The 26,232-nt window shown below is 37.5% G+C and overlaps 2 protein-coding genes across 2 annotated transcripts in view; one reads left to right on the top strand and one right to left on the bottom strand.

Moving 5' to 3' along the window:
- Window positions 1–9,005: 9,005 nt before the first annotated feature.
- Window positions 9,006–24,228, bottom strand: LOC124266790 (mannose-P-dolichol utilization defect 1 protein-like). The gene is made up of 5 exons (XM_046701595.1): window positions 24,083–24,228; window positions 22,629–22,694; window positions 20,088–20,220; window positions 13,391–13,595; window positions 9,006–10,966 (listed from the first exon to the last, which is right to left on the bottom strand). Exons 1-5 carry the CDS (start codon window positions 24,186–24,188, stop codon window positions 10,739–10,741), a joined length of 738 nt encoding a protein of 245 aa, XP_046557551.1. The 5' UTR covers window positions 24,189–24,228; the 3' UTR covers window positions 9,006–10,738.
- LOC124266789 (D-beta-hydroxybutyrate dehydrogenase-like) overlaps window positions 24,204–26,232 on the top strand; it is a 33,616-nt gene continuing 31,587 nt past the window's right edge. The window contains exon 1 of the mRNA XM_046701592.1: window positions 24,204–24,273. The gene's annotated coding sequence lies outside the window, so the exon portion shown is untranslated. The remainder of the gene's footprint in view (window positions 24,274–26,232) is intronic.

Genomic DNA, 26,232 nt, shown 5'->3' with positions numbered 1-26,232 from the left:
CAAAATGATTGGAATCCATGTTGATTTTATAATGATAATTGCTCATTTAAAAAACCCCACTGATTTTCATACAAAAACGTGTGTACAAGTATGGCCCAGTGTGTAATGTTGAACTTATTGGTGAATGTGAACATTTTGCGTGTCGTACACGATTCAAGGTCAATACCGAGTGTAACCTCCACGTGACTGTATGACAGCCAGCACTCTCCTCCTCATACCCATTGTCAGCCTCCTGATCCTCGAAAGGGGCAGTCGACGCCATTCCTCGTGTAAAGCAGCTTCCCATTGGGTCAGGTTCTGTACAGGATGATCCCTTTGTTGCATACGACGACCAATCATGTCCCAGATATGCTCCAAAGCGATAAGATCAGGGCTCATTCAATCGTGAGATATGTCAGCGGGTGCTTGGGTGCTTAAGTTCTTTGTGTATATTATTTTTCTCCTGTCCCCGCTAACTTCCCATAACCATCGATATGGAACCTGTCTGAACTGAACATGCACAGAAATACATGTATATACCCACACGTTGCTTGTGGTAATTTGACTAGCTGAGCCCCGGTAGTGTCCTTTGTTTGAATATGATATTCTTAATACACATTGCACTCCTGAGATTGCGCAGCGTTCCCCGAGAATGGGTGACTCAACATAGAAGAACAATGGTATCCTACAATACAGCCTGATCTGTACATAACACCCTAGAAGGCTGTTGGCAGGGCATAGCCTTGCTCCAAGGCTGTACTAAATGCTGAGCTCAAGGATGTTTAGTCATTCCATCCTTCGAAGAGGCAAGTCTAAGGACCACAGTATGTTATTCATTATTTTTTAGAAATTATCATTTGAACTATTTATTATACCTTAGAGACTTGTGCAAATGGTAGGGCAGGGCAGGGGTAGGGGTAGTGATTGGGACAGGGGTAGAGGTAGTGATTTGGGCAGAGGTAGGGGTATTTATTGGGACAGGGGCAGGGACATGGGGAAGGGTAGTGATTTGGACAGTGGTAGGCGTGGTGACTGGGACAGGGGTAGGGGTAGTGATTGGGACAGGGGCAGGGGTAGGGGTAGTGATTGGGACAGGGGCAGGGGTAGGTGAAATGACAGACACCAGCAGGGCACTGAAACTGCCAAACTGTGTTACCAAACGAACATATTGCTTAAACGTTTTTCGCCACTTACAAGCAACTGAATCTTAACACTGTTTCACAGCAACGAGATTCAAAATAAACATATATTTCATCAAAGTCAATCCCTGGATGGGTTTCTGTGAGATCCGCGACTTGATTCTCCTGCTTGTATAACAGACCACCGCCACGTGGCAGAGTACTGCTGTTAAGTGCTATGCAACAAGCAAACAAACAGACTCTTTATCTAAACTGTATGGAAGGCGGGAATATTATTTTTGGGTAACACCTAGTGTCATTATTGTAACATGTGTTATATTTGGGATTACACTTTCTTAGTAAAGTACAAATTCTAGTACTTTTTTGAGTTGAGCCCCATCCGGGATTCGAACTCACACCCTCAGAGTCAGGCACCCAATCGCCAGCACACAAAGTCAGCCGCCTAACCCACTCAGCTACCGCGACTTAGTGTCATTATTGACTTTCAGTGACACATTCCACGCACAATGAAATCGATATAGGCAGGTCATTGAAACTGAAATATATCTCTGACGTCGATGTTAGATATTTCTCTGCTGCATAAGTCGGCATTATTTCCGCTCGCTACACCTTCTTAATATTTGATTCACACGGAAGAATTGCCACATGTTCTCGCGTATGGAGGAAAAGGAAACAAAGAGACATGCCAATAAACGGGTTAACAGTACGGGTTTCTCTGTGGTTGGTTGTTTAACGCCGCACTCAGCAATATTCCAGCTAAATGGCAGCAGTCTGTAAATAATGGAACTGGACCACACAATCCAGTGACCAACAGCATAAGCATTCATACGACGTCATGTGCTATCAAGCCTGGCCACCCGATCCCGTCAGTCTCCTTTTCGACGGCAGTTGTGATACACTGAGTGGGTGAGAATGGTTTTACGCCGCTTTTAGCAATATTTCAGCAATATCATGGCTGGAGACACCAGAAATGGGCCTCACACATTGTACCCATGTGGGGAATCGAGCCCGGGCATTCGGCATGACGAGCGAACGCTTTAATCACTTGGCTACCCCACCGCCCCAGTTGTGATACAGATGCAACATGCGCAATCAGGAGTAGCGAAGACAATTTTTAATCATGGACGCTCAACTCATTTACGCTAATCTGATGTTTTCCTTGCAACTATCATGTTGACGCTTTCCCGGCAATACCCGACAGTACCTGGTTTGACGCTTTACCGGGTATACTGAAAATTGAAATGGCGCTTTCACGGGCCGTCACCGATGCACCAACGTACTTACGCCAGCCATACATAAGAATAGGACTCACTTGAGTTCGAGGTCCTTGAGGGTCTTCATGTCACAAGCTTTTCCTTTATTTTCTCCCCATGGCTTGGTGTTTCAACTACACTAAAAGTGTCTTATGTTCACAGAATGATATTTTAGACTTTCATTGGTACGAAACCGCAGGAAACAATAGCATGCATTTCTTTGACCTTTGAAAAGGCCTTGTTCCTACTAGCGACTAGTCAGAGTATGGGACGTGGTTATAATTTACAAACTACAGTTCATATTTACACGTTAGGTATACCAGTTCAACATATTTTTTTCCGGCAGTGGACAAGACCTGTGTTCGAATCCAACACAGGACATTAGGTTTCTTTAGTCTCTAGTACCCTTGACCTTGACCCTTAATGGTGCAAGAATGTTGATAGTACATGGGTTGTTTCAGTTTCACATTTCTAATAACCCAATCATGCCAAGGCGACAAGACAAAAAGCCATCAAATACTAAAACCATTTGAACACTTTATTGAAATAATCAAAACCTAAACAAAACCTAACATTCGTGACAATCCTCATGGGGAGGACGCATACATCTTGGTCCTTGTTTTCAGGAAATTCAGCAAACATCACTACTCTGTCTTCGTACCTGGGTTGATGTAGTTTCCATCTGAGGGAGTTTTAGCAATGTCATTATTAAAACTCGAATCTTTTATTTCAATGAGACCCCTACCTATGACAGGATCTGACAAACACTTCGCAAGAAGTCACTTCAGACCAATCTTCAAGTCCAAGATACACATGATCTGTCGACTGACAGAGATATTAAGACAAGCGGAGGAGATTTCAGGGAGACTGCAAAAAATAATGCCACTCCCTATAATCTGGATATTCTGTTGTATCTGCGGATAATGGCGTCTACACAAAGGGGATATTTTATCTAAGTAATATTTGTACGAGCATCTTTGAGATCAAAATTTCCAAACTGAATTGGTCATGAAATGTATCAAACAAATTTGACACACATTCTTTCTGTATAAAGGGCAGTATGGCTGTTGCGAGGGATAGAGCCCACAAAATTTTCATCAATCCCCTCAGTGACTACCAAGCCAATAATCACCAGTTTCTCATAGGTTGGAATGTCTATATAAATGGCCATGTTGGTATGTATGGATAAATGGTCATGTTGGTATGTATGGATAAATGGTCATGTTGACATGTCTGTATAAATGGTCATGTTGGTATGCCTGTATAAATGGTCATGTCGGTATGTATGGATAAATGGTCATGTTGGTATGCCTGTATAAATGGCCATGTTAGTTTGTCTATAAAAATGGTCCTGTGGATATGTATGGATAAATGTTCATGTTAGCATGTCTGTATAAATCGTCATGTTGGCGTGTTAATGGTCATGTTAGCATGTTTATATACTTCCTTTCAAAAGTTTAGAGTCACTTGTGTAAATACTTGGTATGTCTGTATAAATGGTCATGTTGGCATGTCTGTATTAATGGTCATGTCGACATGTCTGTATAAATGGTCATGTTGGTATGTATGGATAAATGGTCATGTCGGTATGTCTATATAAATGGTCATGTTGGTATGTATGGATAAATGGTCATGTTGGTATGTATATATATATGGTCATGTTGGTATCTATGGATAAATGGTCATGCTGGTATGTATGGATAAATGGTCATGTTGGTATGTCTATATAAATGGTCATGTTGGTATGTCTATATAAATGGTCATGTTGGTATGTATGGATAAATGGTCATGTTGGTATGTCTATATAAATGGTCATGCTGGTATGTATGGATAACTGCTCATGTTGGTATGTATGGATAAATGCTAATGTTTGTATGTCTGTATAAATGGTCATGTTGGTATGTATGGATAAATAGTCATGTTGGTATGTCTATATAAATGGTCATGTTGGTATGTATGGATAAATGGTCATGTTGGTATGTCTATATAAATGGTCATGTTGGTATCTATGGATAAATGGTCATGTTGGTATGTATGGATAAATGGTCATGTTGGTATGTATGGATAAATGGTCATGTTGGTATGTATGGATAAATGGTCATGTTGGTATGTATGGATAAATGGTCATGTTGGTATGTCTATATAAATGGTCATGTTGGTATGTATGGATAAATGGTCATGTTGGATATGTATGTGGATAAATGGTGGATAAATGGTATGTTGTATGTAAATGGTATGTCTGTATAAATGGTCATGTTGGTATGTATGTATATAAATGGTCATGTTGGTATGTATGGATAAATGGTCATGTTGGGCATGTTGGTCTATATAAATGGTCATGTTGGTATGTATGGATAAATGGTCATGTTGGTATGTCTATATAAATGGTCATGTTGGGTATGGTCTGTATAAATGGTCATGGATAAATGGTATGGTATGTATGGATAAATGGTCATGTTGGTATGTCTATATAAATGGTCATGTTGGTATGTATGGATAAATGGTCATGTTGGTATGTCTATAAATGGTCATGTTGGTATGTATGGATAAATGGTCATGTTTGGTATGTATGTCTGTATATAAATGGTCATGTTGGTATGTATGGATAAATAGTCATGTTGGTATGTCTATATAAATGGTCATGTTGGTATGTCTATATAAATGGTCATGTTGGTATGTATGGATAAATGGTCATGTTGGTATGTCTATATAAATGGTCATGTTGGTATGTATGGATAAATGGTCATGTTGGTATGTATGGATAAATGGTCATAATGGTATGTATGGATAAATGGTCATGTTGGTATGTATGGATAAATGGTCATGTTGGTATGTCTATATAAATGGTCATGTTAGTTTGTCTATAAAAATGGTCCTGTGGATATGTATGGATAAATGTTCATGTTAGCATGTCTGTATAAATCGTCATGTTGGCGTGTTAATATAAATGGTCATGTTAGCATGTTTATATACTTCCTTTCAAAAGTTTAGAGTCACTTGTGTAAATATTGCCACTTACTTCAGGCAACTGTTCTCAAATAAATTGCATAAAATATTCCATGCTGTTTAAAGGTACTGTTTACACATGAACTGATGTATTGCAAAACAAATTCGTAACGTTGAAAAGATTATTGTCATGAGTTAAAAATCAGTGAAAATTGGCGAATTCTTAATAAAACTTTACACCTATACACAGCTGTTCACATGCATATTATTTGCACATGCTTTTCCTCGTGCAATTCATCTGCATAAGGTTTGCAGTTGGTTCCCCCAAGTTAGTGGAGAAATCAATCTTCGATGTAACCATATAAATATACTGACCAGCAATATGTTAATATAAATGGCCATGTTGGTATATATGGATAAATGGTCATGTTGACATGTCTGAATAAATGGTTATGTTGGCATGTTAATATAAATGGTCATGTTGGCATGTCTGAATAAATGGTCATGTTGGTATATCTGCATAGATAGTCATGTTGGCATGTCTGAATAAATGGTCATGTTGGCATGTCTATATAAATGGTCATGTTGGCATGTTAATATTAATGGCCATGCTGGTATGTATGGATAAATAGTCATGTTGGCATGTGACTATAAATGGCCATGTTGGCATGTTAATATAAATGGTCATGCTGGTATGTATGGATAGTCATGTTGGCATGTCTGAATAAATGGTCATGTTGGCATGACTGAATAAATGGTCATGTTGGCATGATAATATAAATGGTCATGTTGGCATGTCTGGATAAATGGTCATCTTGGTATATCTGCATACATGGTCATGTTGGCATGTCTGAATAAATGGTTATGTTGGCATGTTCATATAAATGGCCATGCTGGTATGTATGGATAAATAGTCATGTTGGTATGTCTGAATAAATGGTCATGTTGGCATGTTAATATAAATGGTCATGTTTGCATGTGACTGTAAATGGTCATGTTGGCATGTTAATATAAATGGTCATGTTGGCATGTGAATATAAATGGTCATGTTGGCATGTTAATATAAATGGTCATGTTGGCATGATAATATAAATTGTCATGTTGGCATGTCTGTATAAATGGTCATGTTAGTATATCTGAATAAATGGACATGTTGGCATGTCTGAATAAATGGTCATGTTGGTATATCTGCATACATGGTCATGTTGGCATGTCTGAATAAATGGTCATGTTGGCATGTTAATATAAATGGCCATGCTGGTATGTATGGATAAATAGTCATGTTGGCATGACTGAATAAATGGTCATGTTGGCATGTTAATATAAATGGTCATGTTGGCATGTTACATATAAATGGTCATGTTGGCATGATAATATAAATTGTCATGTTGGCATGTCTGTATAAATGGTCATGTTAGTATATCTGAATAAATGGACATGTTGGCATGTCTGAATAAATGGTCATGTTGGTATGTTAATATAAATGGCCATGCTGGTATGTATGGATAAATAGTCATGTTGGTATGTCTGAATAAATGGTCATGTTGGCATGTTAATATAAATGGTCATGTTGGCATGTGAATATAAATGGTCATGTTGGCATGTTAATATAAATGGTCATGTTGGCATGATAATATAAATTGTCATGTTGGCATGTCTGTATAAATGGTCATGTTAGTATATCTGAATAAATGGACATGTTGGCATGTCTGAATAAATGGTCATGTTGGTATATCTGCATACATGGTCATGTTGGCATGTCTGAATAAATGGTGATGTTGGCATGTTAATATAAATGGCCATGCTGGTATGTATGGATAAATAGTCATGTTGGCATGACTGAATAAATGGTCATGTTGGCATGTTAATATAAATGGTCATGTTGGCATGTTAATATAAATGGTCATGTTGGCATGTGAATATAAATGGTCATGTTGGCATGTGAATATAAATGGTCATGTTGGCATGTTAATATAAATGGTCATGTTGGCATGATAATATAAATGGTCATGTTGGCATGTCTGTATAAATGGTCATGTTAGTATATCTGAATAAATGGACATGTTGGCATGTCTGAATAAATGGTCATGTTGGTATGTTAATATAAATGGCCATGCTGGTATGTATGGATAAATAGTCATGTTGGTATGTCTGAATAAATGGTCATGTTGGCATGTGACTATAAATGGTCATGTTGGCATGTTAATATAAATGGTCATGTTGGCATGTGACTATAAATGGTCATGTTGGCATGTTAATATAAATGGTCATGTTGGCATGATAATATAAATTGTCATGTTGGCATGTCTGTATAAATGGTCATGTTAGTATATCTGAATAAATGGACATGTTGGCATTTCTGAATAAATGGTCATGTTGGCATGTCTGAATAAATGGTCATGTTGGCATGTTAATATAAATGGCCATGCTGGTATGTATGGATAAATAGTCATGTTGGCATGACTGAATAAATGGTCATGTTGGCATGTTAATATAAGTGGTCATGTTGGCATGTTAATATAAATGGTCATGTTGGCATGTGAATATAAATGGTCATGTTGGCATGTGAATATAAATGGTCATGTTGGCATGTGAATATAAATGGTCATGTTGGCATGTTAATATAAATTGTCATGTTAGCAAGTCTGTATAAATGGTCATGTTAGTATATCTGAATAAATGGACATGTTGGCATGTCTCTAAATGATCATGTTGGCATGCATGTGATGATGGAATTCTGGTCAATTTGTCCATGGACAATTCATAACAGGCATTTCATGTGAACACTAATCACTCAGTTCTCCAGAACAACATAGTCCAACAACCCCACAGGACCAAACATCCCTGAGGCAAAACCACATGTTGCATTCCTAATGGTCTGATTTTATTTATAAAAAAACCAAAAGCAAAATATAATTGTCATCATGAATTTATGACAGACTGTTAGTAGGTAAGCAAGTATAGTTCTACGCCGCTTCTAACAATATTCCAGCAGCAATATCACGGCAGGGGGCTTCACACATTGTATGCAAGAGGGGAATTGAACCCAGGTCTTCAGAGTGACAAGGAAGTGATTTAACTGCTAGACTATCCACCTCCTTCATGACAGCCTGTCAATAACTGAATGGAGACCAGGTACACCTGTACTGGTAGGTTTCGGAATGTGAACACTGATATGCACACAAAGAAATTAGTGTTCACCATCCTGAACTCACAAGTAGACCGTGTATCATTCTCTGAGTTGTGGCCTCCAACATTGTGAGACAAAGTTAACCGGAGGGAGCAACCATTCAATATTTGTAACAGTGTTACTCGTGTGAAAGAGTTATTTTTCGGTCAACAAATGTTTTTACTAAATGAAGGTGAGTGAGTGTGTGAGTGAGTTGGGTTTTACGCCGCTTTTAGCAATATTCCAGCAATATCAGCGGGGACACCAGAAATAGGCTTCACATATTGTGCCCATGTGGGAATCGAACTCAGGTCTTCAGCCTTAACCACTAGGCTACCCCACTGCCCCAAATGGAGGTGAACAATGAAAGCTTTTTTCAGGATTTTTTTTCTTAGGACATCCAGTATATCTTGCAAACAATGTTTTTCTTCTCGCAAAACCAAAGGCAAAATGTTTGTTTCATAACAACCTGGTCTCGAACGGTCACAGAGCAAATCTTTCTACAATCAATAATAAAAATAATTAATCATTATTTATTGACAATGTACATCAGAGTATTATATAGCCACAGCTGACAAACTGAATAATCACATCAGAATACTGATACAATACAAGATAGGGTTCGCTGGTCACTTTGTCCGTTCTGAGTAGTACACACACAAACACACTGCTTACAAAATACTCTGAAGTGGGAATCGTCTAACTTAATAAATGTATCCAACAGAATGTACCCTTTCTGAGCAGAGGATATTCGATGTAGAACATGAAACTGATTTTAAGAGCATATATGGGGGAGTGAGTGAGTTTAATTTTACGCCACTTTTAGTAATATTCCAGCAATATCACAGCAAGGGATATCTGAAATGGACTTCACACATTGTACCTATGTGGGGAATCACAGCCAGGTCTTTGGCATGAAGAGGGAACGCTTTAACCACTAGGCTACCCCACTGCCCCAAGAGCATACACGGGCATACCCCCTTATATTCAACACTTCTAAGTAACACAGAGTTATTCCCCTTGATAAGGAGATGGCTTCCCAGGCCACCGTTCCAGCATAAATCCTGCTGACAGCCATATTCCCTCTTAAAATCAGTTCCATTTTAAAGGTCATCATTAGCTTTGGATGAGCATACAATAACGCCTCAATACTATCATATTTATGAGACAATGTTCTTGTTACTGATTACGAACAATGACGATATATTTCATGAAAAAAGATGGTCCTTCACAATTGGAGATCTTTGGTAATGTTCATGATTGCTGGATACTCTGTAATTCAAAGTTGCAAAAACAAAAGTGTCACCAAGAACTGGAATTTCCTTCATGTTTGCTCAAGCCTTGAAAATGTTGAAACTTCAAAGAAAATATCAACATTTGAAGTTAAAAATGTTAAGTCAATAGAACATAGTATTTAAAACCATACCATAAGTACTTTTAAAATATCTGGTTCATGTTGGCGTTGTTTTGCAATGTATCACTTACTGACATCAGCTTACATCATGACACAATGACACAAGCCTACACCAGCACAGCCAGCTCTACAGGAAAGTTGAGTCGGAGAGCCCTAACTACCATCATGTCAAATATCTCTACTCAAACCCAGTTACACTAATGACACAGTGAATGAGTTTTAGTTTTACGCCTCGTTTAGCAACATTCCAGCAATATCACGGCGGGGGGCACCAGAAATGGGCTTCACACATTGTACCCATGTGGGGAATCAAACCCGGGTCTTCGGCGGGACAAGTGGACACTTTAACCTCATGGCTAACCCACCGGCCCCATTAATGACATAAATGTTTATACAATCATCACGTTTTCCACTTATAGCTCTGGCTGTCTTTGAAAATACTTCTCAAATGAAGACTTATTTAAACTTCTAACAGGACAACATAAATAGTTCCATGAAAACATATAACCTCAGATTTAACTAAACATATTCTTTGCAGTTATTTTGTGACGTTTTGTGGAAAAACATGAAATCTAAAAGAACAATGGAGAACAGAGGAACCCAACACTAAACATATGTCTGAAACGTCTTAAATTTGCATACAGTTAGGATCTTATTTCAACTCTAATGGAAATTTACCTCAAATCAACAACGCTGACAATTTGTATATTTTTCATATATCTCTTCTGCTTTTGACGACATGATCCAAATTATTCATGCAAAACATACTACTTTCCTAAACTTGGAATAAACTATTTGTTCAGTCAAAATATATACCCTTTGATGTTGTAGACGTACTCTACTGCTTCTTCTGTTTGGGTTTAACTTTCCAATAATACAGTATCTGAAATAAGATGATCCCGTTAAATAGACTGGAAACTACATATGAACAGATGACGAGGAAATCCCCCGTCTCTTGAATGGAGGTAAAGATTCGAGCCAGCGCACCCAGGAACAGCATGGTGACTGTCACGGCTGACAACTGCCCCGTGCTGCTGTTCCGATAGTTCGCAGCTGCCTGGATAATCTGAAAGTTTAGTGAAACAACATTATACTACGTTCAGAAATCTGGATTGACTGTTTGTTTAACATCGCACTCAGCAATATTCCAGCTATATATATTAATCAAGTCTGAACCAGACAATCCAGTGATCAACATCATGAGCATCAAACTACGCAGTTGGGACACGATGACGTGTCAACCGAGTCAGCAAGCCTGACCACCCGATCTCGTAAGTCGCCTCTTATGACAAGCATGGGTTGCTGAAGACCAATTCTAAGAAGGATTTTTATGCGTTCACTGTACTGGACTTTGTTGAGTTTGTGTGACCACAATGGAATGTCTGATTGTCATATCACAGTGTTTTTACTTGCCCAACCTCAAAACTAAAAAGGGACACAAGCAAAGGAATATAAGCAGGCAAGTAACAGAATATAAGCATGCAAGTAACAGAATATAAGCAGGCAAGTAACAGAATATAAGCAGGCAAGTAAAAGAATATAAGCAGGCAAGTAACAGAATATAAGCAGGCAAGTAACAGAATATAAGCAGGCAAGTAACAGAATATAAGCAGGCAAGTAACAGAATATAAGCAGGCAAGTAACAGAATATAAGCAGGCAAGTAACAGAATATAAGCAGGCAAGTAACAGAATATAAGCAGGCAAGTAAGTAACAGAATATAAAAGTAGGCAAGTAACAGAATATAAGCAGGTAACAGAATATAAGGCAAATAACAGAATATAAGCAGGCAAGTAACAGAATATAAGCAGGCAAGTAAAAGAATATAAGCAGGCAGAAGTAACAAAATAAAAAGTAATATAAGTAACAGAATATAATAGGCAAGAGTATAAAGAATATAATAAGAGCAAGTAACAGAATATAAGCAGGCAAGTAAAAGAATATAAATAACAGAATATACAGGCAAGTAACAGAATATAAACAGGCAAGTAACAGAATATAAGCAGGCAAGTAACAGAATATAAGCAGGCAAGTAACAGAATATAAGCAGGCAAGTAAAAGAATATAAGCAGGCAAGTAAAAGAATATAAGCAGGCAAGTAACAGAATATAAGTAGGCAAGTAACAGAATATAAGCAGGCAAGTAAACAGAATATAAGCAGGCAAGTAAAAGAATATAAGCAGGCAAGTAAAAGAATATAAACAGAATATAAGCAGGCAAGTAACAGAATATAAGCAGGCAAGTAACAGAATATAAGCAGGCAAGTAACAGAATATAAGCAGGCAAGTAACAGAATATAAGCAGGCAAGTAAAGAATATAAGCAGGCAAGTAACAGAATATAAGCAGGCAAGTAACAGAATATAAGCAGGCAAGTAACAAACAGAATATAAGCAGGCAGAAGTAAGTAACAGAATATAAGCAGGCAAGTAAAAGAATATAAGTAACAGGCAAGTAACAGAATATAAGCAGGCAAGTAACAGAATATAAGCAGGCAAGTAACAGAATATAAAGCAGGCAAGTAGAATATAAGAATATAAAGAATATAAAGAAGCAAGCACAAGTAAAAGAATATAAGCAGGCAAGTAAAAGAATATAAGCACAAGTAACAGAATATAAAGCAGAAAAAGAATATAACAGAATATAAGCAGGCAAAACAGAATATAAAAGAATATAAGCAGGCAAGTAACAGAATATAAGTAAAGGCAAGTAAAAGAATATAAGCAGGCAAAGTAACAGAATAAAAGAAGGCAAGTAAGTAAGAATATAAGCAGGCAAGTAACAGAATATAAAGGCAAAGTATAACAGAAATAAGAGGCAGTAAAGGCAAGTAACAGAATATAAAGGCAAGTAACAGAATATAAGTAGGCAAGAAACAGAATATAAGCAGGCAAGTAACAGAATATAAGCAGGCAAGTAAAAGAATATAAACAGGCAAGTAAAGAAATGTGAATAGGCAAGTAAAGAAATGTGAATAGGCAATCAGGGGAATGTGAACAGGCAATCAGAGGAATGTCAACCTTCAAGGAAAGTAATGTGAATGGGAATGGGAATCAGGAATGTCAACCTTCAAGGAAAGTAATGTGAACAAGCAAGCAGAGGCATGTGAACAGGTAAAAAGTTGAATGTCAATGGACAAGTAAATGTACAAAAACTGGCAATTTAAGGAATGTGAAGAGAAGAAAGTAAAAAAGTATGTGGCCTGCCTGAGTTTGGTTTTACGCCGCTTTTATCAATATTCCAGCAACATCACGGTGGGGGACACAAGAAACGGGCTTCACACATTGTACCCATGTGGGGATTCGAACCCGGGTCTTCGGCGTGACGAGCTAACGCTTTAACCACTAGGCTACCCCACCGCCCAAAAAGTATGTGGAAAAAGGATGTGTACAGGCATGTAAAGTAATGAACTCCACGTTTCTTGTATCACAAGAAATCCTGTTAGTAATGTACTGATACTACTGTAAATGAATGAACTGTTAACTATCATCACCTTGCTTATGGCAATAATAAGGGAGTTGGCAGCTTGCAACATCGACAGTAACGGCATCGGTGCCATCGGGGATAGGAGGTAGATCATGCTGAAAGCGTACACGGTGACGTAGATGATGGCCACTGGCGTGTTGCCGTTGTAGAACAGCACCAGCATCGCAATAAGAGCTGTCTGGAACGCCAGGAACACTGCCTCCCCATAAGCACTGCAACAGATTGAACAAATGATCAGCTGAGAGACATGCTTTCTTTGTATAATGTTTACATCTGCTCTCAATATTCAAACCTCACAGAAGTGGCTTGTAAACAATTCATACAAGCAGCGTCCTGCATCATCTGCTTGTGGTGAAATGAACTCAAATAGGGCTGGTTGTCGACATCCTGACCTAGAACTTCACAAGATTATACACGTCCATTATCTATACCTGTACAACCTCATGATTTACTAAATATCGATTGAAAATATCACTAAATAGAGGAGAAACAACTTCCAGCAAAACTGAACAAGCATCATCAGAAACTGGCTAATCCCCTGGTCCCCACAAATTTGAAAGGACAAATCATCTGAATGTTACTTAAAATCCAACTTGATGACAGAATTTCTGTCTGATCTATCTGTCTGTATACAAGAGTAGTCATTGAGCTATCCAAACAACAACATGGAACTGGGTACTTCTTTGTATTTCTTTGTCAGGTGCATACCAATATTAAATTTAAAAAAAACAATATGAATTTAAAAATCCCTAATAGCAAAAAGCAGCAGCTGACAATCTTGTTTTTGTTTGTGGACACTTTCATGAAAGAATACCTAGTACAGGCCTACCAAAGAAAACTTTCCCACTGGGCAGAAAAACGCAGAAAACTCCACATTAATCGTGGAAATAGCAACATAAACATAATACCTCGCTACTGAACCAGTAAAAACGGCAACTTTAAATCACTTACACTGCATTATAAAACGAGGAGCCCGCAACTTCGATTTTGCGCATGCGGACATGGAAGAGGAAGTCTCGATCGCATGTTGACATTTTCCAGCTTGGACATTCCTTTTTAACTATTTCAATTGTGTTATTTGGCATTTATCATCATGATACTTGTGTGCACACTTGTTTAGTTTACTTTCCATTTGTATGAAACGATTGACAGCAATTATTTCAACATATGTAATACTTTTTCTATGGGAGGCGATTCAGGGTTGCTCGGAAAGAAGCCCGGATCGTAATGCGCATGCACAGTAGAGGTCAAAGTTCGCTGATATAAAAATGTTGCAGTTTCATAGTTTTTCGTTGCCGTTTTTACTGTTTCAGTAGCAAGGTAATGTGTTTATGTTGCTATTTCCACAATTAATGTGGGCTTTTCTGCGTTTTTCTGCACAGTGGGAAAGTTTTCTTTGGTAGGCCTGTAGTACTCTTTCAACATCTGGTCTTTACAAACACAACACTATGAAAAGAGTCAAAATCAAACTTGCTGCTATGGGAACAGAAAAAACCAAGTAGCACAGGACACCATTTGACAACCTGGTTTCATGAAAGAATACCTAATAGTTTCATAGATATGGTCTGGACAAACACATCGCTATGAACAGAGTCAAAATCAAGCTTGTTCCCATGGAAACATGAAACAAATTCATTTTCCTAAAATTCCTAAATACCAAAAACCACCACTTCCTTACTAAATGCACTCAGTTTGGGAGCTCCGGAAACTAAATCCAACCCTCCTTTCAGAACCAAGTCCAAATTTTCTTCACGGTTTTTCAAGTTGTGCTCCAGAAACATCCAAAATTGTTTCCAAGGAAAATGAAGAAAAATAACCAACACACGCACGCACGCACGCACTCACGCACGCACACACACACACATGGTGGGATGAAAAGTAAAGTCCCTTTTCACCACTGAGAGTCAAGCTTTTTGAATAGGCCAGATAGAATATATCCCAACCGAAGTACTAACAAAAAACTAGAATTTAATATGTATTATTCCCTGGATTCAATCAGTAAATATTACCTCTGTAACAGATCCACTACAAAACAAATATGATAATATCACGAATATTGGATTACTAATCCAAATATTGGGTAATGAATACAAGAATACATCAGCAGTGGATATACTATTCATTATGTTCATTTGGGCTGGCTATTGATATATATCATAGAGATCAATAATCGTTACATGAATATCGATTGATTATCCATATATATCGGTGAGGTAACTTTGCGCAAAAGTGACTAAAAAATGAAAGAATCAACACATTTCGCATCAGTGGTGAGTGGTGACATATTAAGGCTAATGGACTACTAGCCAAACTTTGTGTATTTGCATAATTTTTTTAATTATTTCATCACAATAGTTCATTTACAATTTCATCAATTACACAATATTCATATCGAAATCATTACTAATGATTTCTATCGACAATATTACTGATTGTCAATCTTTGTACATTTTTCATTATATTCAGTGAATGAGTAAGGTTTTATTGCGCGTTTAGCAATATTCCCGTGATATCACAGCAGGGGGCAGGGGACAACAGAACTGGGCTTCACACATAGTACCAGTGAAACATGACAAAATATATTTTTTTACATGTTTTGACTGATGTTGAACAAACTTTACGGCCAACAACTTTTATTTCATAAGCATGACACTTCGATACAGATCCTTGTACAAGAATCTGTATCGAAACGTCGCACTCACGAAATAAAACAAGTTGTTATCCATAAAGTTTGTTCAATATTGTACATCCCAACTTCTAAAATGCCAATCAAAGAAATGTTTCGACCATGCTGATTTAGCATGATTAACACTGACGAGTGACCACATCATTGCCAAATAAAATATACAAGAGTGTTGACTATATCCTGTTCGGCTTGGATACATTCCATCTGTGATAAATAATCAAATTCAAATGAAAACGCTCCTTTATAATAAATTCATAAATACTTGACTTTAGTGACTGTGAAAAATTAATTGAATTCATGCAGGGAAACAGTTAGATTCCCCAAACCATAACTGCCCTAGGAAACAAACGGTTGTAAAGACAAACAGGCATGAAGTCACACTAGACACACTTCCAGACTATGCATAGTTAATTGGGTATGGTGAATTATGATGCAAATTTTACACATATTCACAGCTTACCTGGAGCTTTATCAACATATGACTTTTTGAAAGCAATGAAATGTAAAACATTTTAAAACGTTGGTCTGTCAGGCAGGAGGTGAAACGTATTACTAAACCATGGAATATTTTAACTTTGCAATTAACATGATAAAGAAATCATTATTGTAATTTGAATGTTTGAATTTATTAACACTCTCAGATATGACAGGTAGGGCTGCTCAATATAACCGGTTTACCGGTATTTACCGGTTCAGACATGAAAACGATACGAATTGCGATACGCTGATCAAAAAACGGTATTTTGACTTGCATTCGGAAAACTTCGTAAAACTCGAAAATCTTCGGATTTTTCCTTTTTTCATTAGTGCCAAATATTCTTCACATTTTTATTTTTAATCATGAATAAAAGTTGTTATTAAAGCTTAATCAAGCCTAGTGATTTTGCTGTGTATTTGCTCTATAAATCAAGCATTACCTCGATTATAAGTAGTTTTTTGTTTAAAAATACTTCATGCAATATATTGCAATACATATCGCAATATATGCTTTCGCATCGCAATATAACGCAATATGAAAATTCTCTGCAATACCCACTCCTAATGACAGGCCATATTGAAACAGCTGATTTGGAGAAAAATCGGCACTTAGGGACATCAATCAACATGATGAACTGGACAGTTCATTATACATCTGTTCGACTGACTGGACAAAAAATTAAAAATTAATATTTACAATGTTGCTGTTTTGCCTTGTAATCAATAGTATCCAAAAGCACATCTGTTACCACGGTAACAACAGGTGATAATAATCTGATAAGCTGCATTAGAATAATCACTCATGATATATATACAACATTTGACAGCTTGTGAATGTTGATAATTTGGTATCATCCATTCAGGGAGGTGAGTGAGATTTAGTTAAAACTATATTGTGTTCATACAGTTCTAGGAGGTATATTTGTATTAGCTCTGTAAAAATGAATGAGTGACTTTAGTTTTACCCCACTTTTAGCAATATTCCAGCAACATCATGCCAGGGGACACCAGAAATGGGTTTCACACATTTTGCACATGTGTGGAACTGAACCCGGGTCTTCAGCATGATGAGCGAACGCTTTAACCACTGGGCTACCCCACCACCCAAGTTCTGTAAAAAAAAGTTGTGTTAATATAATATTCTGAAAACATTTTTATCAATGTACTTTTTAATAATTTAACTTTAAGTTAACAATGTAATTTTCTGGTCCATATGTTCTGAAAAGTCTAAGGGACTTATAAGTAAAAGCTTTTTCAACCAATCAGGTATCCTCTGCATCTTCAGGACTTGTATTTCAGTAAACCTAAATTAACCCCTGACACTTCTCAATCTAACAGACTAATCTGGGTCTCAAGATGGTAGATCGATGCTCATGCTGTTGATCACTGGATTGTCTGGTCTCTGCCACAGGCCAGAATGATGTGACGATTAGTCACATCTTACACAGTCCATTCAATATAATGTACATATTTCTTAGCTCTTTTATTTTTGATGAGTCTACACATCAAATTAAACATCAATGTTAGAATGGTTTAGTTTCACTGAGAAAATATCCTAAAACGTGTAACACTATTTCGATTTGAGCAGCGATCCTTTGTTACATGAGTTGTACGACTCGACACGCTGTCATCGAAGCTTTATGGACAGCAAAGAGTCCAGCCCCTTTGATATATAAATGCGTATTATCATAAACCTTACTGTCGCAGTTGTAGAAGATTATTTATGCAACAATGTAAAGCATTATGAAGACCGCGCGGACAGTATCTTCTTACTTACGAATATGTTCGTTTGTTTACAAACAAGAGAAAAGTCTGGTCACATGATATGCAAATTAGCCTGAGGCAGTGATGTTAAGCGAAGTCATCACTGCGCCCGAGTGTGGACTCTTACATAAACTCCTCATGCAAAATGTTATCAATGCAATGAAACAATAAATATGCAAACTAGGTCCAACAACCTGAACAACTTTTAGTTAACTCCCTAGAAAGCTCTGAAGGGGGTAACTTACTTTGTTCATAAATTCTAGGGGGATAATTCACATTCTGCATGCGTAAAGGTCACATGCAACCAAAAAATCAAACATAATTAAAACACAATTATCACTTATTCATGACATATAATATACATTGCTGGTTATGAAAAAACATATAAACAAAATTATAAGCGTACAATCGCACATCAAAAGTGCAATATTGTGTACTTCAGTTTACTTCCCAAGAAACGAAGCAGCCGGGATACCGAACCCAGTCAGAGCGGGTGGGTGTGCACTCAAGTGTAACGGCTGGTTCATTTGCAGATGCCCTCACGGGTCATTGTGTGTGTATATATAGAGATGTTGGGTTTTGTAAATACATGCTCATTTTTTGTGTATAACATTTTGCAATCAACATCATAACATGTCATGTGTTCAAGTATCACACCTGCCTGTCTGTGTAATTACATAATGTGAGAGAGACCGAACTCGGGCCATAAATCAATGCATTTTGTTTATGGTGTACAGCCTGATTGGTGTTAAGTTCAAATTGCATGTGGTCAGTGATAGCAAGTGCTATAAGCGCAGCCCAGCTGTTGAAACCTGTTTTCCCCAGAAAAGTCGGGGGAAAATTAGTGAAACGTTTGAACTCCGATTTCGCGCTTTTTTTTTCATCGCGTTATTTTTCAACTTTATAAGTTGAATTTGCATTTTTGACGATTTGTTTCGGTAAGTCCATACCGAAAGGTATCAGAATCTGCAAAGTTGTGTTTTACGTTGCATGTGACCTTTAAGCTTCTCCATAAAAATCATCATCACCCCCACAAGTCATAAATAATGAACGGTCCCTAAATTATGTTCAGGATGCTATTCCATGCAAAACATGTCACCACTCACAAGTGATGTCAAACATATTCATTTATTTCGAACTTTTTGCTGGAAGGTACGTCTCCGATACTTATCGATTGATATTTAGTCAACAATTATCGATGTATGGTATATCAATAGTCTGCCCTATCTGGGAGTCGGGACAGTCCAAAGTGCCAATACTTCACAAGATTATACACGTACACCAGCGTTTAAAATTCCTGCCTGCCTGACCATCCGGAACGGTCTATTTTCATCTCGGACGGTCATATTTCAAAAGTAGCCTGTCCGGTGGTCAGGTAGAAATGTTTACCCCTAAGAGTAAATATTTCATAATATCAGACAGGTTCTCGTGTCGTCAGTTTGAGGTGTTTAAGGTATTATGATAATTATGTTAAACTACACGCGATTGTACAGTTCATGTTACGATAACTAATCATAACACATGTACTTTCAGTTTACCTAAACTCGGTGCATTGCTAGTTAGTGCTATTAGTTTATTGTGATGCCTACAAACAGTGAATGGAGCTTGCGTGAGTTTGAAATGGCAGTAACAGTTTTTTATCGTTGAAAACCGGACAGGCACGTTTGTATCCGGATTGGTAATTTTTTAAAGTTACCAGTCCGGCTGTCTGGCTTGGAATTTTGGGAGTTTTAAACACTGCGTACAGTATCTATGCCTGTACGACTTCATGATTTACCTGAATGGAAATTTGAGAGCATATCCGTAAGCCCATGTTGAGGATATGGCGATGATCTCACATGTGATGGAGTAAAGGTTGATGCCCTCCCCACTTCGGGCGCCCAGAATCTTCACCACCTGGGGAACCTTCACTGGAAACAATCAGGTTTATTATGCAACCAGAAACATATACATATTCTCTAACTTGGGTTATCTTAAAACCATTAAAGGCATTAGATTTATGTAAAAAAAAGGGAAACTCTAACTGGGAAAAAGGGGTAGAATTTTTGAAATTTCTTCTGTAATAATATATATATTTGAGAGGGGACAACATGGATGAGTGACTCAGCGAGTTTTGAAAGTGAGTTTTGAAAAAGTGTGTGAAAGAGAGTGAGTGAGTGTGTGCAAGAGTGAGTGAGTGTGTGCAAGAGTGAGTGAGCGAATAAGTTGACCTAAAGGTTTCGGAAAACTGCGCATTAACCATGTGATTCATGACAATGACTTCTACAAATAGAACTCAATGTCTGATAAACAGTGAAGGAATATAATCAGGTAAAATCGGAACAGGAAGACTAAACGTCTGATGACTTATTCCAAGTCTGATATATGTGATATATATTCATTTTAAACATAAAAAGTGTATCACAGCCGATAAGGCAGATGTTGTTGACAGACACCTGACAGATGGTGTTACAAAGACTGGCAATTTTGCATCATCTGATCAATAGGTTTGCCTATATCAGTATCCTAAGGCCGCCATGACAGTTCCATGAATTCACCAACATTTGATAGGAAATTTCTCTACATCATTTCCAAATAAAAAACAATTCCATAGACATTTTGTATCATATTCCATCCATGTCCTTAAAATTGAATCAATCTAAGCCATGTCTACACATTCATGAAACAAATATGTCTACAATGTCGTATCATGTTATAGAACAATTCCATACATAATGATACAGAACTTTCTATACATTAGCAAGATGACCACGAGTGGGTGGGCCAGTTTTATGCTGTATTGTGGTTTCAGATCACAGACAACCATTAAAGAAGTCATACCTTCAGGCACTGGGAACTTATCTTAACTGGGCCATTATAATTATAATTGAATTTTAGCAATGTCCTTTGTCCCGAAACACACAGGCTTTTTTAAACACACAGATCTTCCATTCTGCTTGTTGGCAGTTTTATGAGTGACCCTCAGAATTCAGTTCAATAAAATCGATTTGATACGCAAACAATGATAGTTTTCGTAAGATCTTCATTAATTTAGTTATTTCTTTCAATGCATGTTAATAACTGTATGTTACAGTGAATAAATCATAAGCGAGAATCATGGTGACTCACAGTATTTATTTTTGGGAGTCATTTCAATATTTGGGAGTCATGAAAATTTCAGTGTGATATTTATGTGTGTATATCAAAATTGTACTGTTTTCTGTTGTATTGTCATTTATATGTTAGTTAATAAATAGTATATTTTTTCACAGTTCAGTTCAGCCATAACAAACTCCAGTATACTGAACAAATAATCAGTTTTTCCCAAATCTGTGTAAAACCCTGACTAAAACAGCTCTCAGAATCCAGATAGATTACCAGTGACATACACCAGCCGATGGACTGTCAGGTCAAATGTCCTAGCCTTTATATGGACTATTTGCTCAAACATCAAAGACTATTCACTCAAATATCACAGACTATATACAGGCTATTTGCTCAAATATCACAGACTATTTGCTCAAACATCACAGGCTATATACAGACTATGCACTTAAACATTTGGAGACATGTCAAATCAGACAAATTAATGAAACTTGGTTGCCTGGTCAAGCTGAATGCCTGCAGCTGGCTTCAGTTATCTACAGGCTCTGAGATCAATATTCAATCGTTATAATATGCGATAAATAATATAAAATCTGCAGTCAATGTCATTAAAATGTCCCAATATGAATTTGAAGTTTGTCGATTTATGTTATACAGATGTAAAATAAAAAGCTACCTTTAAGGCCTTGCAGAAATAGCCTGTATTTCACTGAAAACTGGGGCAGTGGGGTAGCCTAATGGTTAAAGCATTGGCTCGTCACGCCGAAGTCCCGGGTTCGAATCCCCATATGGGCACAATGTGTGAAGCCCATTTCTGGTGTCCCCCGCCGTGATGTTGCTGGAATATTGCTAAAAGCGGCGTACGAGTAAAACCAAACTCAGTCAGTCAGTCACTGATAACTAGACGAGAGAAAATGGAAGGAATGTTTTGATATATTAATGCACTGGATGCATTTAAAATACAAAATTAGCCCTTTATCTGAACTTGACAAATTCATTATTTTTCCAGTTGGAGTGAGTTGGATTCCACATTACTTTTTAGCGATATTCCAGCAATATCACGTCAGGGTATACCAGAAACTGACACATTGTTGTTAACATGTGAGGAATCAAACCTGGACTCTCGGCGTGGCAAGCAAATGCCTTGATCACTAGGCTACCCAACTGCCCCTTTTCCAGTTTGCTTGCCAGGGTGCCAAGTTTAGTATCCTGGACTAAGCCCTGAATGTCTCACCGATACAGGATCCAGCGATGATGGCAAACCCCAGACATTTACTTATGGCAATCTTCAAACACGGTCCTGAAAATAAGACAAAAACAAATACAGAATGATATACTATGTTGGCAATGGATTATAACTATTTGTTATCCTAGAATTGTTTCGAAAAAGCAACATACAAATTATGACTGTATAACATAAATAATAATAAATGATTAAGAAGATATCTTAAACTGATATTCTAAATGTCTGCTTATACATTCCATGTAAACATGTCCTGCCCCTTAATATTCACACTCCCCCTAACATTCCTTGCTGTCCCCACACCCCTGAAGGAATGATGTTGATGATTTAGAAATAGCTCATGAAAAAAGATTTGATCTTGTGTACAGTACTGTGTTAGTAAATTAAAACTACATTTCATCACAAAAGTTTATGCATGACTTTATCAATGCCACAGTTTTCAAATCGATAGTCATTAACAATTCTTCCCATCAATATTTCTGATTAATCGATCCTTTTAGCCAGCCTTACTCAGTACACATGTACCAGTTCATACAGTTAATTCAGTCAGAGCCTGAGCCAGTGGAATAGTTGTGTAACGATACTTCAATACACTACAGTATACATATCGTATCGCAGCCTCGTGCATCTTTACACTAGTTCAGCCAGCTAAACGTGGTAGGAACACGACGTTTAGCTGGCTGAACTATCTTTACACCTATACATTCAAAAATATTTTGTCTAAAAGATCCAGTGCCTCACAACAGAGACTGGGGTAACAAGACTAATCCTAACCCAAGTAACCCAAGGGTCAAAGAGGCACACATAAGAAGATTCTATTGTTGCACACATTCTGCCAGTTTCGCTATTTGAGGAATCAAATCAGATTAACAATAATACACACGTTCTTTTGCTGCGTCTAGTAATCTGGTATTCTAACAGATCAATAACCAAGGTTAAGCAGGTGTCAGAAACATAATCGGATTATATATTTCCGCTGAGACCATCTATTAATCATACTATTTCTTGTGTGGTTAACGTATGTTATAAGCTGTGTTTATTCGCGCTACGGCGAAATGTTTTGCGGACATTGATCGTTTGTATTTAAAATAAAGTCGTCTTTTGTAAGATAGTAACACGTGTTAAAGTTGTCCATGCGATTAGCGAGAAATCAACGGATCATCATATGTCCCTGTAAGGGTTCAAACACAGGATGATAATGAATATGCATGGTTGTTCTTGACGCCACTGCAAAACAAACATCACAAATGTGGTTTCATACGTGAATGAGTTACATAGAGAGTAAAAGCTTGGTTTCTAGTCATGAACAATACGCTATGTGCACTTTGAACATCCCGATTGTGTCATACAATGTGTGCATGATTGACACGTTTCAAAGTGTCTCGTGTCGATCTACGATTAAAGAGGGAAAACATCACACCATTCATTTCGAATTATCAACATACCGTCCAGAAAGTCAAAGTCGATGAAGAATTTGTCGAAGCATGGCTGCGGCACAATAAGTTGAACCCAACTGACAAGAAAAGTTGGAATGATGCTCGAGTTCACCATTTTCAAGCAGACACCGGAAATGAACTGAGAGTTGTCCGCCCCTTCGTGAAGAGTTAGCTTTCCCTACGTGACCTACTTTTAACAGGTAGGCACAAATATACATTTAGATACTTTGCGTTGGTGGGTATTATTTGAGCAATTCTACCAAAATACTCATGTAAATTGTCAGTGTGTGTTCATCGGTATTTGGACAATGCAAGTAAAAGTGCGCCCAAAACATGGAATCCTAACATCTGGCCAGAGTGCCTTCCACAGGATAGGGCGATATATTATACGAATGCTTCTCACAATATTTTCAATTTATATATGCATCGATTGTTGCAAATAGCAGCACATGTTCCTTTCATCGCATATTTTTCAACACACGCCCGCTCCTAAAAATGTCGTTATTGCATAGATTTCATAGATAGTCTCGCACTGCACAAGAATATATCTAATAATACAGATGTTGTCCGATATTAATCCAGTTATTACCCCCGGCATGTAATGCGGGGGCATATAGTCGTCGCCTCGTCCGTCCGTCCGTAATCATTTTGTTTCCGGAGCATAACTCCAAGACCATTCGATATTTTTCAACAAAAATTTGTAGATATATCGAACAGAACCTAAGGTGGTGCCTTTTGCTATTTACAGATTTTTGGCATTTTTATTTTTCTCAGTTTCCATGGAAACGTTTTGGACTTAGGCTCAAAAAGGAGGGGTAGGTTTCCTTTCCGGAGCACAACTCAGAAACCGTTCAGTATTTTTCTGCAAAACTTGGTAGATATATCAACAGAACCCAAAGTGGTGCCTTTTGCTATTTACAGATTTTTGTGATTTATTATTTTCTTGGTTTCCGTGGAAACGATTCGGACTTAGTCTCAAAAAGGAGGGGTGGGTTTCGTTTCCGGAGCACAATTCGAAAACTTCTTAATATCTTTCAGCAAAACTTGGCAGCTATGTGAGGCAGATCCCAAAGTGGTGCCTTTTGCTCTTTACAGATTTGTGTCATTTGTATTTTTCTTGGTTTCCATGGAAACGATTCGGACTAAGTCTCAAAAGGGAGGGGTAGGTTTCGTTTCCGGAGCACAACTTGAAACCGTTCAATATCTTTCAACAGTACTTGGGAGATATATGAGACAGATATTGAAGTGATGCCTTTTGCTATTTACAGATTTTTGTAATTTTTATTTTTCTAGGTTTCCATGGAAACGATTTGAACTTAGTCTCAAAAGGGAGGGGTGGGTTTCGTTTCCGGAGCCTAACGCGAAAACTTCTTAATATCTTTGAACAAAACTTGGCAGATATGTGAGGCAGATCTTGAAATGGTGCCTTTTGCTGTTTACATATTTTTGGCATTTTTATTTTCTCAGTTTCCATGGTTCCGGAGCATAACTCCAAAACCGTTCGATATTTTTCAACAAAATTGGTAGATATATCAAACAGAACCTAAAGTGGTGCCTTTTGCTATTTACAGATTTTGTCATTTATTATTTTCTTGGTTTCCATGGAAACGATTGGACTTAGTCTCAAAAGGAGGGTGGGTTTCGTTTCCGAAGCATAACTTAAAAAACAGTTCAATATCTTTCAACAGTACTTGTGAGATATATGAGACAGATCTTGAAGTGATGCCTTTGCTATTTACAGATTTTTGTCATTTATATTTTTCTAGGTTTCCATGGAAACAATTTGAACTTAGTCTCAAAAGGGAGGGGTGGGTTTCGTTTCCGGAGCATAACGCGAAAACAGTTCAATATCTTTCAACAGTACTTGTGAGATATATGAGACAGATCTTGAAGTGATGCCTTTTGCTATTTACAGATTTTTGTCATTTTTATTTTTCTAGGTTTCCATGGAAACGATTTGAACTTAGTCTCAAAAGGGAGGGGTGGGTTTCGTTTCCGGAGCATAACGCGAAAACTTCTAAATATCTTTCAACAAAACTTGGCAGATATGTGAGGCAGATCTTGAAATGGTGCCTTTTGCTGTTTACATATTTTTGGCATTTTTATTTTTTTCAGTTTCCATGGAAACGTTTTGGACTTAGTCTTAAAGGTAGGGGTGG

This window comes from Haliotis rubra, unplaced genomic scaffold, assembly GCF_003918875.1.
Source record: "Haliotis rubra isolate DU_JTF1 unplaced genomic scaffold, ASM391887v1 Scf128, whole genome shotgun sequence".
Classification (NCBI taxonomy): Eukaryota; Metazoa; Mollusca; class Gastropoda; order Lepetellida; family Haliotidae; genus Haliotis; species Haliotis rubra.
This window is presented reverse-complemented; position numbering and strand designations above follow the sequence as displayed.